This window comes from Gallus gallus, chromosome 1, assembly GCF_016699485.2.
Source record: "Gallus gallus isolate bGalGal1 chromosome 1, bGalGal1.mat.broiler.GRCg7b, whole genome shotgun sequence".
Classification (NCBI taxonomy): Eukaryota; Metazoa; Chordata; class Aves; order Galliformes; family Phasianidae; genus Gallus; species Gallus gallus.
Genome location: NC_052532.1, coordinates 180,785,952 through 180,802,358, shown reverse-complemented (window position 1 = coordinate 180,802,358; position 16,407 = coordinate 180,785,952). Strand labels below are relative to the sequence as shown.

At 38.3% G+C, this 16,407-nt stretch overlaps 1 protein-coding gene across 1 annotated transcript in view; it reads right to left on the bottom strand.

Moving 5' to 3' along the window:
- GUCY1A2 (guanylate cyclase 1 soluble subunit alpha 2) overlaps positions 1-16,407 on the bottom strand; it is a 145,595-nt gene that overhangs the window by 19,199 nt on the left and 109,989 nt on the right. The window contains exon 7 of the mRNA XM_001233953.7: positions 9,247-9,401. Within this exon, the coding sequence (XP_001233954.2) occupies positions 9,247-9,401 (155 nt within the window). The remainder of the gene's footprint in view (positions 1-9,246; positions 9,402-16,407) is intronic.

Sequence of the window (16,407 nt, the reverse complement as noted above, 5' to 3'; positions counted from 1 at the left end):
AGAAAAACTCAAAACATCAGTGGGAAGAACCTTGTTAACTTCAGCTGATTTTGTAATAGGCTGCTTATTTAGTGTCTCTAAAGCTGATTTCTGAAGAGTAAATGACTGAATGAATCCTGTTGCTGGGTGAATATTCTGGGATTTTCAGGACATTTAATGGAACTTCCTTTATTAATCTTTTTTTTTATTATTATTTATTTTATTTTTGTCTGGGAGAATCCATGTGAGCTCCTCACATTTACTCTAAATATAAAGGCATTTTTTTCTCAGCTTTTAAATAATCAGATGGCTGTAAGTCTAACCATGTTTTTGCCTTTGAACTTCTCTGGTGGTCTTTGTTTACCATATGGTTTGAGTGTCATAATCTATTTTCCAGGCTGTCAACTTTATGAGCAAAACACAATGATCTTCTTTTCATATTGTGGGAGAGCTTGCAGAGGCCTCTGCAGAGAAGCTTCTCTCCTCTCATCTCCACAATGCTCACAGAAAATATCTTGTATTTTAAGCCTGCCACTTTAATACAATAAAACAACGCTATTTCTCAAACTAGATTTTGCAACGAACGGATGAACTCTTAGAACTTTCTGAGCTAAAACCACAAGCTTTCACTGCAGACTTTCTTCCCTGAATGGTCCATTCACTATTGAGCATCTAGCCTTGCTTAAAATCAATGGTTTCTTTCTCAGAGCCCAACATTATCTAATTGTAATGACAGTTACAGATAACTAGATTTAATTCAGAGCTGGCATTGAGTTTAATCAATATTTTCACACTATTTTCCTCATAGGATGAAAGTGCAAGATATTAATCAAAGGCCTTATTTTCAGCTGTTTTGTGAACTGCAACTTGGTTGCAATGAAATTCTCTGAGATTATGAAAAGTGCCAGCAGTGAAGGGTGACTAACCAATTAGTACAGCTACTTGGAAATTTATCCACTGTGGCTTGTGATAGACTCCACATCACTATATTAGGCAATATTTGAATTAGCCTCTCATCCTCAGAAATTGCCTAGCTGACCTTTATTTCAGCTCCCAAGCGATCACAGCAGGAAATAGTCCTCTTTAACAAGTACTAATGGAAGCTACTTGTAATCATATTCTATGCTACTTACTTTATACGCTTATGAAAAAAAAAAAAAAAAATTGATGACTCTAATTAGAAAGGCTTTAAGCAAGATAAAAATGATCTCTTCCAGTCCTGTCCTAAAGTACAGGTTCTTTGGATTCTGTAAACATACTGGTCCTGGTACTTGGTTTCTCAGACAGTGAGATCAGGTTTCAGAAATTGCATCTGATTTCCTACAGCTTTGTGTATACACCAAAGAAGGAGTTATCTGCTTATCCTCAGTGTTTATCAGTGGGGACATTTTTCTCCAGGAAACTTCTCTCCCATATTTAGACTATTCACAATGTTAAAACAGTACCAGCTGATGTCTGCAACCCAGAGCAACAGCCCTTGCTAAGTTTCTTGTCTTCCTCTTCAAGGGTATGAAGAGCCTCAAACTATAGTTCTGCCAAGAGCTGAACGAACTGTGTAGATCGACAGCAAGGGCAAAGCTGAGCCACACAACTAGTTCTTGCATTTCCCCTCTGACTCAGGGGACTAACTGGTATAAAACCTTGTGTATGGGAACTTGCGCTGGCACCCAGTTCTGGTTGTTAGTCCCAACTTGCTGACCATTCTCAGAGTGCTTTGTTGTAACCAAGCCATTGTGCCTGCTCTGAAAGTCTGAGAGTCTAGCATTCAGCTTCCAGAAATTATCTGGCAGCCTAAACTCTACATAAAGCATTTCAAATCCCCCCAGTGTCCCACAGTCAGAGAGCTTGATTTGAGGTAATGCAACCTCAGCAGTTCAGGAATATGCATATAACAACTGGTCTGAAACTATTCCAAAGCATTTATCTCAGCAGTCCTTCCTGCATCACTTCTGTATATTTCCCTTAAGAGCACTACTGCAAAGGACGCTTTTATGGTAGGTTATTCACAGGGTCAGAATTCTGGATTCCACTCAAGCGGTTGGATACACAATTTACAATTCAATGCTTAAACTGTGAGGGTCAGGCTACTCAAGCATTCCTATAAATTGCCTGGAACCAGGTCTACCCTCAGCTTGTCTTTTTTTGTTGATGTTTCAGGGGAGGAAGAATTTCTTAAATGCTGATTTGTAGTTGATTAATTTGACAGCTTCCCCTCCGAATGTGAAATCTTCCAGAACAGCTTAAGTCTTGATTCGTTCCCTTCCCTGATGGAAACACTATTACTCTCAGACAAAAAGGTGGTATCTGAGAATCATCCCCTTTTTCTTTTCATTTTCAGGAGTGGAGGGGAGGTTGGTACGGTTTTCCAAACATATATGCATTTTAACCTCAGTGTAATGAATTTACGTTAACTCTAAATAAAATTGATGATATGATACAATCTGGCAATTTGTTTACTCAGAGTTAAAACACCCACTCAGAACTGAACATTCCTGTAAACTTCTTTAAGATATGTAGTTTTGCATAGATCAATGTTTGAGTTACATTTCTTAAAGAAATACAATAGACTAAATTAAAGGAGAATGTATGCTGCCTTCCTAAATATAGCATGCAGCAAGAAGAGCTCTGTTCCTAGGTCAGTCTTCCTTACATGTTCTCTTCCATGACTATAAAAAAAGAAAAATTATTTCTGTTCTAACTCTTACAGTAGAAAGCTGCTTCTGATGATGTGTATTGAACTATCTTTACCTTGTTTAGCTCCATTTATTAATTGGTAAAATCAGGAAAAGCTAATTAATGGCTTCCCAAATAGATTATCAGAATCCTCTGGGATTACTGATCTCTTCCTCTGTGCGAATGAGCATTGGTCACTTCACTAGCTGGTATCTGGTTTCACAAAATACATCAACTGATTTGTTTCCATATGAATTATTATGGCATTAATTAGAAATCAATAGTCTGCTTATAAAATACACTATGTAAGTGTATTAATTTGCTACTGTAATGCTCCAAATCAGTCTACTTGGTCCTAAATGTTAGTGGCTTTGAATTTCTCCCACTGTTCTTGTACATACCAGAAAGACTGGGAGACTGAGAAAAACTTGACTATGCCTGATTCTAATTTAGTTCACGTTGTACTTTATGGAAGTTCATGTGTTGGTGTTTTTCCTCCAACTGCAGAAGGGTTACGAAAGAATTAGTCCTGATTTTGTATTTAATACATTGTATATCACATGCAGCTGTGCATGGTGTCCATCACTGACTTCTAATACTTCTATTTCTTTCACACCTAAGCAGAAGTGGTACGGTGTCTGCACTCTGATCAGAACATTATAGGATTAGGCTCCGTGAATAGGACTGTGCCATCACTAGGGAAAGGTTACAGGCTTTGCACAGATGTAACAATATGGACCTCAGGATTTGTGTGGAGTTGAGTTTATTGAGTTTATTTCAGTTTTGGAAATTGTCTATCAGCCATATTGCTGAAGTAACTTTTAGCTTTAGTTTAGCTGTGTGGAACTGTGCAGCATAACATCTACTGTTACCTAACTGACAGTGATCTAACCAGAAGTTATCCCGTGATCCCCCAATGAAAATGTCAAGCAATGGAGAAGGGCCCAGAACTGGATTCACAAAACACAGTGCCTATGGGAGTGCAGCCTCATGGCGGCAGATGACACAGGTTTCAGGAACAGAAGGGAATAGAAAAACGAGAATAAACCAGTGTGTTTGGATGTGACTTCTAACACTTTAATTAGACTGATTTCTTGTGTCCATATACAAGCTGTGCTCCCCTTTTGTGTACAGCTAAATCCTCTGTCCAATAATATGTCTTATGAAAGCATACATGGTGAACTGTAAAAACAAAAAGCTTTTTTAAAGGATTGTCAGAAACAAAAATTTTAAAAATCTGAAAAGGTTATCGGGGAGTAAATCCACTTATCTGCCCATATATAAATAAATACACTATCAGTAGGAAAAAGAACTTATTGAAAATAAAACCCTCTGAGGTGTTTATGGAAATTCATATTGTTTTAATTAAAAAAAAACAAAAAAAAAAAAACAAGAACAGATAATGACAGATGTAAACAATTAATTATGAAAAAGTAAAATGAGTTCCATGTAACAGCATAAAAATTCAAAATTTTGCAGGTTTGAATTGATTGTAAAGGCTGAGGGGCAATTCAGGCCGATGAACTGGCAATGATCTCACCCAGCTCCATGTAAAATGACCCTCGGTGGCTCTCTGCCCTAATCACATAAGGAGGTGGGATACAGACTGACCACCTCTGCCTAAGCTCAGGTGCTGGATGTATTGCCTAGCATGTGACAATGGGAAGTATCTGTATCCCATACTTGCTTGAAGTACCTTCTCTGCAAGGGAAATATGTACTAGAAAAGGTCATATGAGGAAAGAAGAGGGAAAAGAAAAAGTTATTCTTAAAAATAGTTACTTGATAGAAACCAACAATTAAGTTTACCTGCTTTTGATAACTGTGATGAAGTCCTAAAGCGTATTGTTTAAACGCTATTAAGAAACAGAATTAATGTAGCTGTATTATATTAGTATCAGATAAGTACTATTATTCAAGGCTGAAACAAATAATTAAAAAGTAATTAATCTTTCTTCTGTACTGAACAGGAGGCTGAAAAATACTATTTCCCTTGAGTATGGAAAACATGGTAATTTTATTCAGTTTAGAATAATATAAATGAGTTACATAAACCTATAACTGGATTTGTCAGTCTACTAAAGGAACGGGGAAATTTTTATTCTCCTATTCCTTCCTGGCCACATGGTTAACAAGGACCGGGCTGGGACCAGTCTCTACAATTTCCATGTGTTGCACCAGAAGTTTTACCAGTGCTGTTCAGTGCTTCCATCCTACAATACTGAATGATTCAAAGCAACCAGTGCACTGCAGTCCTTCTGTCAAATGACCCGTCTGTGTCAAGAGAACAAGGTGTTTTGAAAAGAACTGAGCTTTTATCACCAGCAGATTCTAAACCCACTTTTGTAAAAGGCACCGTCTTACGCTGCTGAGCTCTTCCCCAGCAAGTGTAACTGGGAGCAAGTCTGCCTCAGGTTCGCTACTGCTGCTAAGCAACACTGCATCTTATTTATTTAGACTCTCCTTCTTACACAGGCAGATTATGGGCTCATAGGGAAGTGTCTGAAACCAATAATAGGCATTCTGTAGTACGATTATCATTTGAACACCGATGAAACTTTGTAATGCATAATTTATACTGTAAAATGAAAGCTGATAAGTATTAGACAAGTTTGCAGTATCTGCATGCTTTGTAAGCACAAAATATGTTATCACAATTTTCATCATGGAGCATGATAGACACAAATGCATTAAGATAAATGCCTGTAATTAACAGGAATTCTGTTATTTTCATACTGACTGTGGAATTATCTACTTTGTAGAATATTACTTCTTAGATAATAAAAAAATTAAATGAGTAAATGGCAGCACAGAATGATAACTTTAATCATTTAAAGGCGTGTAAGGTCAGCTATAAAGACATTTCAATTTGTAAGGAATTACCTCATTTGTACATAGCAAATTATATACTAATGCAAATTCTACATAAGAAAAGTTGTATGCAGGCGCATCAGATTATTACTCATTTATTTAGATAGTACTACTATATTATGTTAAAATGCCCTTGATCGCCTTCAAGAGCTCTGAATAATTCTGCTTTATGGAATATTTTGTAATCGCAGCCCTTTCTGGTTCCCATCAGCGGTGCTGTTTCCTTACTTCTCCCTATCTGTTCTCATCCTTTCAAACATTCCAGAAGGTATAGTCTGGAATAGCCTTTCTGAGTGGCTCTATCTACATTCATTTTATTTTCTCAAATACTTTCTGTAAAAAGCTTGTAGAATCTTGAATGATAACTATCTCTCATTTGAACATGTTTTCTTGCTGTTTCTACTTTACCTCTAACCATGCACTTAGCCTGTTGCACTTAAAGCTCTCTGAATTGAGCCCTGATTTTAAAATCTTTTGCAATAACATTACCACATCATCAGTCATTTTTCTACTACCTTCCTTTTTTTGAAAGCTAAAGTCAAAATTTGTAGTATTCGGGAAGATAAAATCAGACACAATGATCACATTAAGTGAAAGTTTGGCCATGCTGAAACAATTTGACTTTCATCAACAACCCAGTGGTATCAAGATATATGCTCATATTATACCAAAATGTCACCTGATACTGCATGGCTCCTCCATGACTGCTTTGTAAATTGTTTTTTGCTTGCAAGTAGCCATGGGAATCTTTCAATACTCCTATTCTAAAGACTGTGTTTTCGACAGACTCATGCAGTCTATCTCCAACAATAACACAAGGCTGAGCTGTTAAATCGGTATATGTTTTCTATGGATTCACCAGAAAATCAATGTCCAAAACCATTCAGAAGTAAACTTTGTGTGAAGAACTAAAGCATAATCTTGTCCTTTTGTCTTTTATTTTCACAATGTCTACTGCAAAAAAAACAACAACAACAACAACAACAAAAAAAAACCTGGCTCCCTTCCTGAAAGTTGCTATTGTTCACCAAGTTTCAAAAGCTGTCAGAATTATACACAACACATGAAACTATTCTAGATACACCAGTTGATGCTGTGACATTAAGCAGGTTATTTTTTCCTTTTCAGTAGAATGCGTAGGCTAATGTCACAAATTATCAATTTCTTCATTTAGGTCTAGAATTTCAATCAACAGGCATCCAGGGTGCTAACTAGTCACTCATATATGTCCAACACACTTGTTTTCTGTTTTTGTTGCCCTTTTTATGTTTTAATAAAAAATATATATTTCAAAGATTTTTTTTTTAACGTATATAAATTAACCATATTATATATTTTATATGCAGCTCAGGCAAACCAATAGGCTGGACACCCACAGACATCAGGCACCCATAAAATAATTCAGGCTGGGAGGCACCACAAGAGCTTTCTCATCCAAATTATTGCCCAAAAAAAGATAAGCACTGAATTCAGACTGGACTGCTCAGAGCTCCACCCAGTCAGGCCTTGAAAACAGTCAAAGATGGAGAATGTTCAGCCTCTAAGCACAGCCTATGCCACTGTCCAGCTGTCCTCATGGGAGAGAGTATTTCTTCACAAGTAGGCTGAGCCTCTCTTCTTTATGTCCACTGTCTCTTGCTCTCCCACGCTGCCCTATTCTGGACAGCTCGGTTTTTTCTCCTTGATGATCTCCCCCTAACCATTGGAGTATGCTGTCAGTTCAATATGGTTAGTATATATTTCCTATACACTTATAGGAATCATTTTTATATAAATGAGTAGGTTTTCTATACCTGACAGTAACTTAGGTCTATGTTTCTCTTGCACATTACCAGAAAACTATAGGAACCTGCTTCTGCACACAATGCAAAAGTCTGTTCAGATTTTCTGCCTCTTGTTCAATTAGCTACACGTGCATCCCTTTCCATAAATCTGATCTCAAGTAAATGGGCTCTTCAGATAAATGACATTTTATTCATCATTTTTAATTACTTTTTAACTTTTATTTCTGACTGCTTTCTATTTTAGCATATCAGAAGCTTCAATTCCTGGATGAAGAAATTCCATTTAAAACCTTAATTTGCACAGATAGTTATGGGGTAAAGTAAATACTGAGTTTCACAGGTCTGTAAAAGAAAAAAAGAAAAAAAAAAGAGAAAGAAAGAAAGGAAAGAAAAGAAGTATTGTTTGAGAAATTGCTTATAGATTTACTGCAGAGGAACAGCCTGAAAACCTGAGCAAAACTGTACTTCAGAAAATTACTTCAGATACAGAGTGTAGAAAAAAAGAGTAAGATTTACATCTCCTGCCCAAAAACAGAGAATACGTCAGTCACAATCCAAGCACAAGAAATTCTTATAGTCAAGCTGTCAAATTTGAACAATAAGGAACACCTTTCATTATTTTAGGAGATGTTCCTCATAACCTGATTTAATCAAGACTTTGCTTGATTATTTGCATAATTTCTTCAAAGAGGCGGTGATTATGCTTTGCCATTTCCAATCTTTTTTCTTATATTAAGAAAATACTTTCATCAAGTGTCTCTTTACAGTGCTAAGAAACTTTGTCTCCAAGAAAGCCCAAAAACTCCTTGGTGTCACTGACAAAATTAAAGGCTTTCTCCTGAGCCAGTGGAAACATGCTTCTCTTCATCTGCTGTGTACAGCTGGTGAAAAGAAAACCCCTGGCTGGAAGCTTTGATAGAACACATAAAGATGGCACGATGAGAGACACTGCCCATGAAATAAAAATCATAGAATATCCTGAGTTGGAAGGGACCCATTAGAATCATCAAGTCCAACCCCTGGCTCCACACAGCACCACCCAAAATACAAACCTGGTGTCTGAGAGCGCTGTCCTAACACTCCCAGAGCTCCAGCAGCTCAGGGCCGTGCCCACTGCCCTGGACAGGCTGTTCCATGCCCACCACCCTCTGGTGCTGCCATGAAGCCTCCCTTCAGCCTGCTCTGCTCTGGGCTGAGCACACCAGGGACCTCAGCCACTCCTCACACCCCTTGCCCTCCAGACCCTTCACCATCTCTGTAGCCCTCCTTTGGACACTCCCTAATAGCTTTATACTGTGGCACCCAAACCTGCACCCAGTGCTGGAGGTGAGGCAGAGGGGACAGCCCCCCCCCCGCTCTGTGGCAGCGCAGGGCCTGGAGCACCCCAGGGCACAGTTGGCCCCTTGGGCTGTCAGGGCATGCTGCTGACTCACACTCAGCTTGCCATAATTCAGAATCCCCAGATCCCTTTTCCTGCTCTCCACTCTCTGGTTCCCCAGCCTGTACATTGATCCAGGGTTGCTCCATCCTAGGTGTGGAATCCAGTGCTTGCTCATGTTTCAGTTTCTTGCTGATGATGATCCCTCAGCCCTCCAATTTGTCAAGATCTGTCTGTAAGGCCTTCCTAGTCTCAAGGGAATTAACAGCTCTTCTCAGTTCAGTATCGTTTGCCCACTTCTGTTACATGATATTTTAGGTAGCAACTGCTGGCCCTCCTGTTGTGCTCCTTTGCCTTCACTGCCTCAGTTTTCTGCGTGTTCTGATGCAAACATGCAAATGAAAGCCTGAGAACATCGTGCAATTGCTCTTTCCAATTATTATGCAACCTACTGACTTTGTGCTGTAGTTCATATGCCAAGTGAGGGCAGAGCATGCTTTAAGAACTCAGTGAAAACAGACTGTAATAAAAAAAAGCAGTATGAAAAGCTAAGAGCACTTACTGGTATGTAGTTGGACTGACATTGATGCGACGCGGATGACTTCCTGACTCAAACTTGCTTGCAAGGGTGACATTGTTTCCAAAGAGACAGTAGCGTGGCATTCTTACACCAACAACGCCAGCCAGCACTGATCCTGAGTGAATGCCTATCCTCATCTGCAAAACCATGAGATTTGTGTCAGTTTGTCTATTTTGTGCTGCCTGTGTTAATGGCATTAGCACTTACTTACCAGACAGTCACAGCAACCCTGTCAAAGAAATAATAAACCAGAGAACAAAGAGTGAAAGAAGGTAGGCTCCCCATTCCACAAGCTCAGATCAGTCTGTTAAAAAAGGGGAAGAAGACAAACATGGTATCTTTTCACTAAAAATATTTTTGTCTGCTGCTTCGATGCCCACTGTGCTGGTGACTACCACTGTAAAAACAGGAATCACAGACAGAACAGAACCAAATAGCCAAGTGTTACTTGTCCCAGTAATTTATTTACACAAATAGATACACCGCAGAGGGTTTGTCACCAGTTTTGATGCAGGTTTTAAAGAAACACCCAATTTTTCTCAAGCTGGCAGAAAGAACAGTAAAGTAGAGTGAATGAATATGGTACTTTTTTTCCATCAGTTTTTTCCCCCTAAAGGGCTAGGGCTGATTTTCTCCCTTTGACAGACAGAGAGATAATGCAACTGTGAAGATGAGGAAATTAAGGCACTAGTGAATTTAAAAATCATTTCATCCTCCCCAAAATAAGAAGGTATAAATCCCCAGTGGAAAAAAAAAAAAAAGAAGAAGAAGAAGAAATAAAGGAAAAAAAAAGCCCATCCTTGTAATCATTCCCCTGAAACTGTTTGAGGTGTGGATATCACACTGATCTTAAAAGCTTGGCATCACCCTCCAAGTTTCCTTTAGAATAAATAATCAGTTCATTTTATTCATAAATTTTACCAACCTCTTTTGTTTGCCAAGAAAATGTTTTTTACAAGCAGGAAAGTCTTTTTCTCTTGTCAACTTTATAAAATTAAGAAAAAAGAAAAGAGACTTATATTAATAGCTTCTGAGGATAGTTTTACTTGTAACAACTGTACTGAGACAACATAGAATCATAGAATGGCCTGGGTTGAAAAGAACCACAATAATCATTGAGTTTCAAACCCCCTGCTATGTGTAGGGTCGCCAACCACCAGACGAGGCTGCCCAGAACCACATCCAGCCTGGCCTTGAATGCCTCCAGGGATGGGGCATCCACAGCCTCCTTGGGCAACCTGTTCCAGTGCATCAACACCCTCTGTGTGAAAAACTTCCTCCTAATATCTAACCTAAACCTCCCCTGTCTTAGTTTAAAACCATTCCTCATTGTCCTATAACTATCCACCCTCATAAACAGCCGTTCCCCCTCCTGTTTATACGCTCTATGAATAGAGTACCAGTACCTGAAAGTACTGGAAGACCACTATGAGGACTCCATGGAGCCTTCTCTTCTCCAAGCTAAAAAAGCCCAGTTCCCTCAACCTTTCTTCACAGGAGAGGTGCTCCAGCCCTCTGATCATCAGCATGCAGGAAACAAATAATAAAACGGAGGATCCAATGGAGACTGAATGAGTGACTTATTTATACCAAGCTATACTTCATCAGTTCCTTTGACTTATTCAGTTCACACTTATCACACTGTGCTTTTGTCTAATAATCCTTATTTTTAATAACTGTTAATGACTGCCTAAATACAAATACAGAAATAAAATTACTATCTTGTTAGCTTCCATACCAGAATATATTCTTCAGAAATCACTCTTAGCTTTATAAGCGTGGCATCTTTGAAGTCCTATGAACATGTGGGATCCCATCTTATTTCACTCCCTATAGTTCTTCCCATGTGTCCTAGACTTTTACCATGCAGCTAAGAACCCTTCTCATTTGTTCCTCTCTTACATGCCACCAGCAGTAGGTATGGCATTATATTTGCCATACAGTAAGCCCATGCTAACCTAAGAAGACATTGTTCTGCATTGTGTAATATAACTTTCAGCAATCCCACAGGCTCCCAGTAATGCTGTTAATTACAGGCTAGGATTCAAAAATAAATATATCTGTGAACAAACAGCACTTGAATTTCATTGAGCTTTCAAACCTTTACTATAGTTTGAAAGGCAGCTGCTGAAATCCCTCAAATACTACATGCTGCTGGGCTGGGAAGCACCCACAAACTTGCTCTGGCTGCAAACATCTATGCAAATCCATCACAGCTACATTATTTTGGCAGTATTTAGGAGCATGAATATTTCCAGATTTTTCACAACATATTGTTCATTTACAATGGAAAAGAGTGGTCCTGTGTCAAAAAGTGAACAAATGGGTCTCCTGAATGTTAGAGAGATAAGGGCTGCTCATGTCAGCAAAGGAGCAGACAGCCTTGTTCACACAAAAGTACAGCTTTCAATGAACAATAAAGCACATATTTGCAATGTCTTGTTTTTCTGAGATAGGGGAATTAGTTTTGTTGTACAGAATTTTAAGAGCACAGAGTGCTGCCTGATTGTTCCACCCGTACTCTGCACATTTATTAAAGGATCACAAATTAACCACTCACTGTGACCTCTTCTAGAGTACATTCAATAACACGTGGAGGCCAGACCAAAACTACAAGAAAAAGCATTAACTGTATTTTGCTGTTGGAAAGAGATGAGCGTATATACTAGACTGGAAGGAAATCCTGGTAGCAAAATAAATAAATAAATAAATAAAGGTGCTAATAAAGTAAAATTAACTTCTACAGGTTAAAGATAAAAGTTGTTGATGGTTGGTTTTCCACTTCCACTCTTTAAGAGCTTCTTTTTACACGTCCACCTAATGCCTTTATCATTCAGGGCTTAAATGACAGAGGGCTTTACTCAGGATTTCCAAATAGTAGCAAAACTGTTAGGCTGTCCTGTTATTGATTTTGATCAATATATGTCCTCACACTGACAACCAAGATAATGTATTAAAGTTCATATTTCCGCCAGTCAAAACTGAGAAATTTCATTAAAATTCTTCCTCTATTATGTGTATTTAGAGGAGTAAACAATGTTCCAAAACTGTAATGATACCTGAAAATGTATTCTTTTAAAATTATTCTTCAAGGTTTTTAAGTAAATGATGCTGTGCAGAAGTATCCATGCTTAACTCAGAAGAAGAGAAAGGACATCAGATATATTCCCTGACAGGTGCCAGCAGGAAGAATTGGATGAGGACGTGCAAGTGAGGAATTATTCTTTATGGTGAAAGGCAGAAAAGGAAAAAAGACAAGTCCAGGGGTACCCTTCTTTTTGTCTTACAGTAAGGAATACTTGATGCTGTAAAATGCAAGCAAACTTTCTCATTCAAATTTTCTTGTTCATGTTACATGTAATCCTCCTGGTACGCCCAGGGCAAAAATGCACGATGATTTCCAAAAACATCTCTTTGCAATCTTTATTTCAGAGATTTCCAGAGCCAAAATAAATTCTTCTTTTGTAAAGGAAAGATGTTTGTTGCTGACATTTCCTCCTCAAATATGAACCCTGATAACATTTCCTGGGAGTGGTGGTTGATGCAGTATGCAGTACGAGTACAAATCCTTCCCACAACACACAGAAACGGACCTTAATAAACAGTTCTCACACTCTGAAAAACATATTTCCATGCTTGAAAGAAAAGTCCCAGATTGCCTGACAGGTGAACTGCATCCAGATGGGCTCAAAACCTATCTTCATATAGCTCCTGCTTAATGCGGAGTGTGTGCTGAAGAGGTAAGGGTGGGCTGGAAGTAGGTGACACAGTTTCAGCAGCAGCAATCCTGCACGCAGCCAGCCTGGAGGATTTCAAACCTTAATAATGTGACCAGCTGGCAGCTGCTCAAGCTTTGTGCCGAGTCAGTAGCAAAGCTCAGGCAATATGAAGCAGGACCTGCAGGGAAGTATTTCCAGGCACACGGACACCCCAGGCCAGCATTTAAATACCACCGAAGCATTGTGCTGATCATGATTTTGGACATCAATTTCAATAATCACAGAATCACAGAACTGTGTGAGATGGAAGGTACCCTTTAAGGCCATCTGATCCAACTCCTCTGCAAGAAGCAGGGATCAGGTTGTTCAGAGCCCCATCCAGCCTGACCTTCAGTGTTTCCAGGCACAGGGCATCCATCACCTCTCTGGGCCAATGCCTCACCGCCCTTAGTGTAAAAAACTTTTTCCTTATATCCAATCTGAACCTCCCCTCTTTCAGTTTGAAACAATTACTCTTTGTCCAATAATATACTTGGATATCTGTACACTTCCATTTCCCGAATAAGCACTCATCACTTTCTGCCCTGACATATTGAGCAATATTCAGTGTTTAGGTATGAACTTTCTTTGTTCTGTCCCTGTAGTCACCTTTAGAGAGTCACCTCTCACAGCATGTCTTACGTATTAGTCCATGACCCACTGACAGATCTTTTCAAACAGAAAATGCCCAATTCTGTAAGATCTTATCTTCTCTAATATTTGTAGCAACTTCTAACAACACCACTATCTCTGAATCTCAACACATGCATTACACAGAGATATTTATTTGTGAAATGTGTTACTGCAAAATAGACTATTCAAAGCTTGGAGCTCTAAAATCAGGGCACTCACTGGTGAGTCGAGCTTTCTTTCTATTCCTTCAAAGAACTGCATGTTGACAGGACCGACAGCTATGCCCTGACATATGCTTTAGTGTGGGGGTTATCTGTATTCTTAGATAGATTTATAAATATCACAGTGTCTTTCTGGAAAGGGACATATGACAGCACAGCTCACTACAGAATTGTTGCCAAGGAACAGACCTGCTCAGAGGAAAATTTAGATCACTTTGAATTTCACAAGGTGTTCTATTGAACAAAACTACAGGATACATTTCCCCTGTATTTGAATAACATTAAGAGAAATGAGCATGGCTTTTTTCTAGTGAGAATTTCCTAGATTTCTTATTCATAGACTTATAATTATTTAGCCTGTCTGAAATAAGAGACATAGAAAATCATACATGGAAAAAATAAAATACAATAATGGACTAACACAGATTAAATTTCTTTGATCAATGAGTCTATCAAATATTTATTGGGTAAAGAAATTGTAGTTTGTGTGAAGGGTACAATTACTTTACCAGTTTGATGCACATTATATATGTACACTACGGGGCCATGGTCTTTTCCTGTGGTCATCTCCATTGAATGAGGAACAAGCAACTCTGAAGTATGTCTTTGTAAAGAAGCCTCAAATGTAGATCAAATTTCTTTTCTCCTTCCCTTATGTCCTTCTGCTATGATCTAAGGAAGCCCTTCTTTGAGCAGTGATTGGATTAGGCAACTTCCAGAGTTTCCCTAAAACCTCTTTTATTCCATGATTCTGTATTTTATGCCCTATAATGGAAAATTTTATCACCATGGGTGTTTATCAGCAGTCTGATGTATAATTAGATGAAGTAAAAATCAAAGACAAAGTGTCAGTTGGGGGATTCATAAGTTCTAGCGTCAGGTTTATGAGGGGGCAAGTTTTTTGAAGTCAAATCCTATCTTGACACACCATCTGAATTCACTATGGGATTTCTCAAAATTTTGGTTTCAAGAGAAAATGGGTCTGACCATCTGACCTAAAATGATTTAGTACAAGAGGATAATGTGGGTTGAGGAGGATAAAGTATGTACATGAGAACTTACAGCATTTTGAACAGAAGAGGTAGGCCCTATGTCCACCCCCTAAGACTCCAAAGAGAATAGCATTAATATGCTTCATAAGCTGCTTCTCCCTCACCAACCAAAATGTTGCATTTCATTATTGATATAGCATTTAATCAAAAACATTATCTTTTGTTTTGCTTTTAATCGTAATTTTCACAGCAGGAATTTAATTACTATGTGAAACTGTGTGTTCAGGCACTTCAAAAAGAGCTAATCATTCAAGCAAGCCCACATAGCAGTGGAGGATTTTTCCCAGCCTCCTCTCCACTGACACCCAAAAAAGAAAGAAAATCATCAGAATGTTCTGTTTGAGCCTCAGTGTAGGAGGACATCTTTGTCTCACAGTGCCATCATATGACATACACTGAATGGATTGGGTGATATTTTAATGAGGATGAATGACACATGCTCAAAATATTTAAGGGAACAAAAAAAAAAAAAAAAAAAAACTCAATGCTAAAAGAAAAGTTGGGCAAAAGTGTTTTAACCTTCAGAAACAGTCTTCCATACTTTTGTTAATTTTTTCATTTAAAATAGATTTCAGTTAATTTCAACAACCTTGAAGTCAGTAATGAATTTAGGTAGATTGTTTAAATTAGACTTCTAGACTCCTTCTAAAGCAAGGAGATAAATAATCTTAAGGGCACACTTCTTCATCTTCCAAAACTGGCACCTGGAAAGGGCTGGAAGAATCACCCCTGGAGGTGCTTAACTCTTTTGGTGGAATAGAGAGGGGCTCTCAATGGTGAGTTTACTTTGAACATGTGACACACAGACAGCTAAAGACAAGTGAAGTGTATCCAACTCTGAGAATGATGCTTACAATGAGCTACACTTCTGGGCATAAATGAGCAAAGAAATAGATTCTGATGGAGAGGACAGTGTTAGAAGGTCACTCTACATATGTAGAGCAGCAGAAATTTCTTCATTATGTTTTAACATAACATAATTTAGCCCACAGTCTTTGTAAATGTAAAAGGAAATGACCTTGCAATGGAAAAGTCCTACTTTGTTGCTTGATCACAGTACTTGCTTTTATACTTGGATGAAACTCATGTTGATATGCTTTGAGAAGACCTTTAAAACCTGCAAGCAAAGATATGCTGCATAACAGATTTAAAACCTGCAGAAACCACTCACATATAAGAATCTTGTAGAGTTATTACTACAAGCAACATTATCCAGCCTACATACAATCATGATGAGGCTGTATTAAGAAACTACCCAAAGGCATTTACACTGTTAAAGAGAGCTAAATTGGTGCCAATGTCATTTAAATCTTTACCAATGCAATATGTGTTAGTAATTTTTTCACAATTGCTACATATTACTACAACAAAAATTAAAAAATTGACTAGGATCCCATTCCTGCATATAGACACAATAGATTGCACAGAAATAATTAAAAGGCAAGTTTCACAAATATACCTGTTCATAAGGTGGTGAAA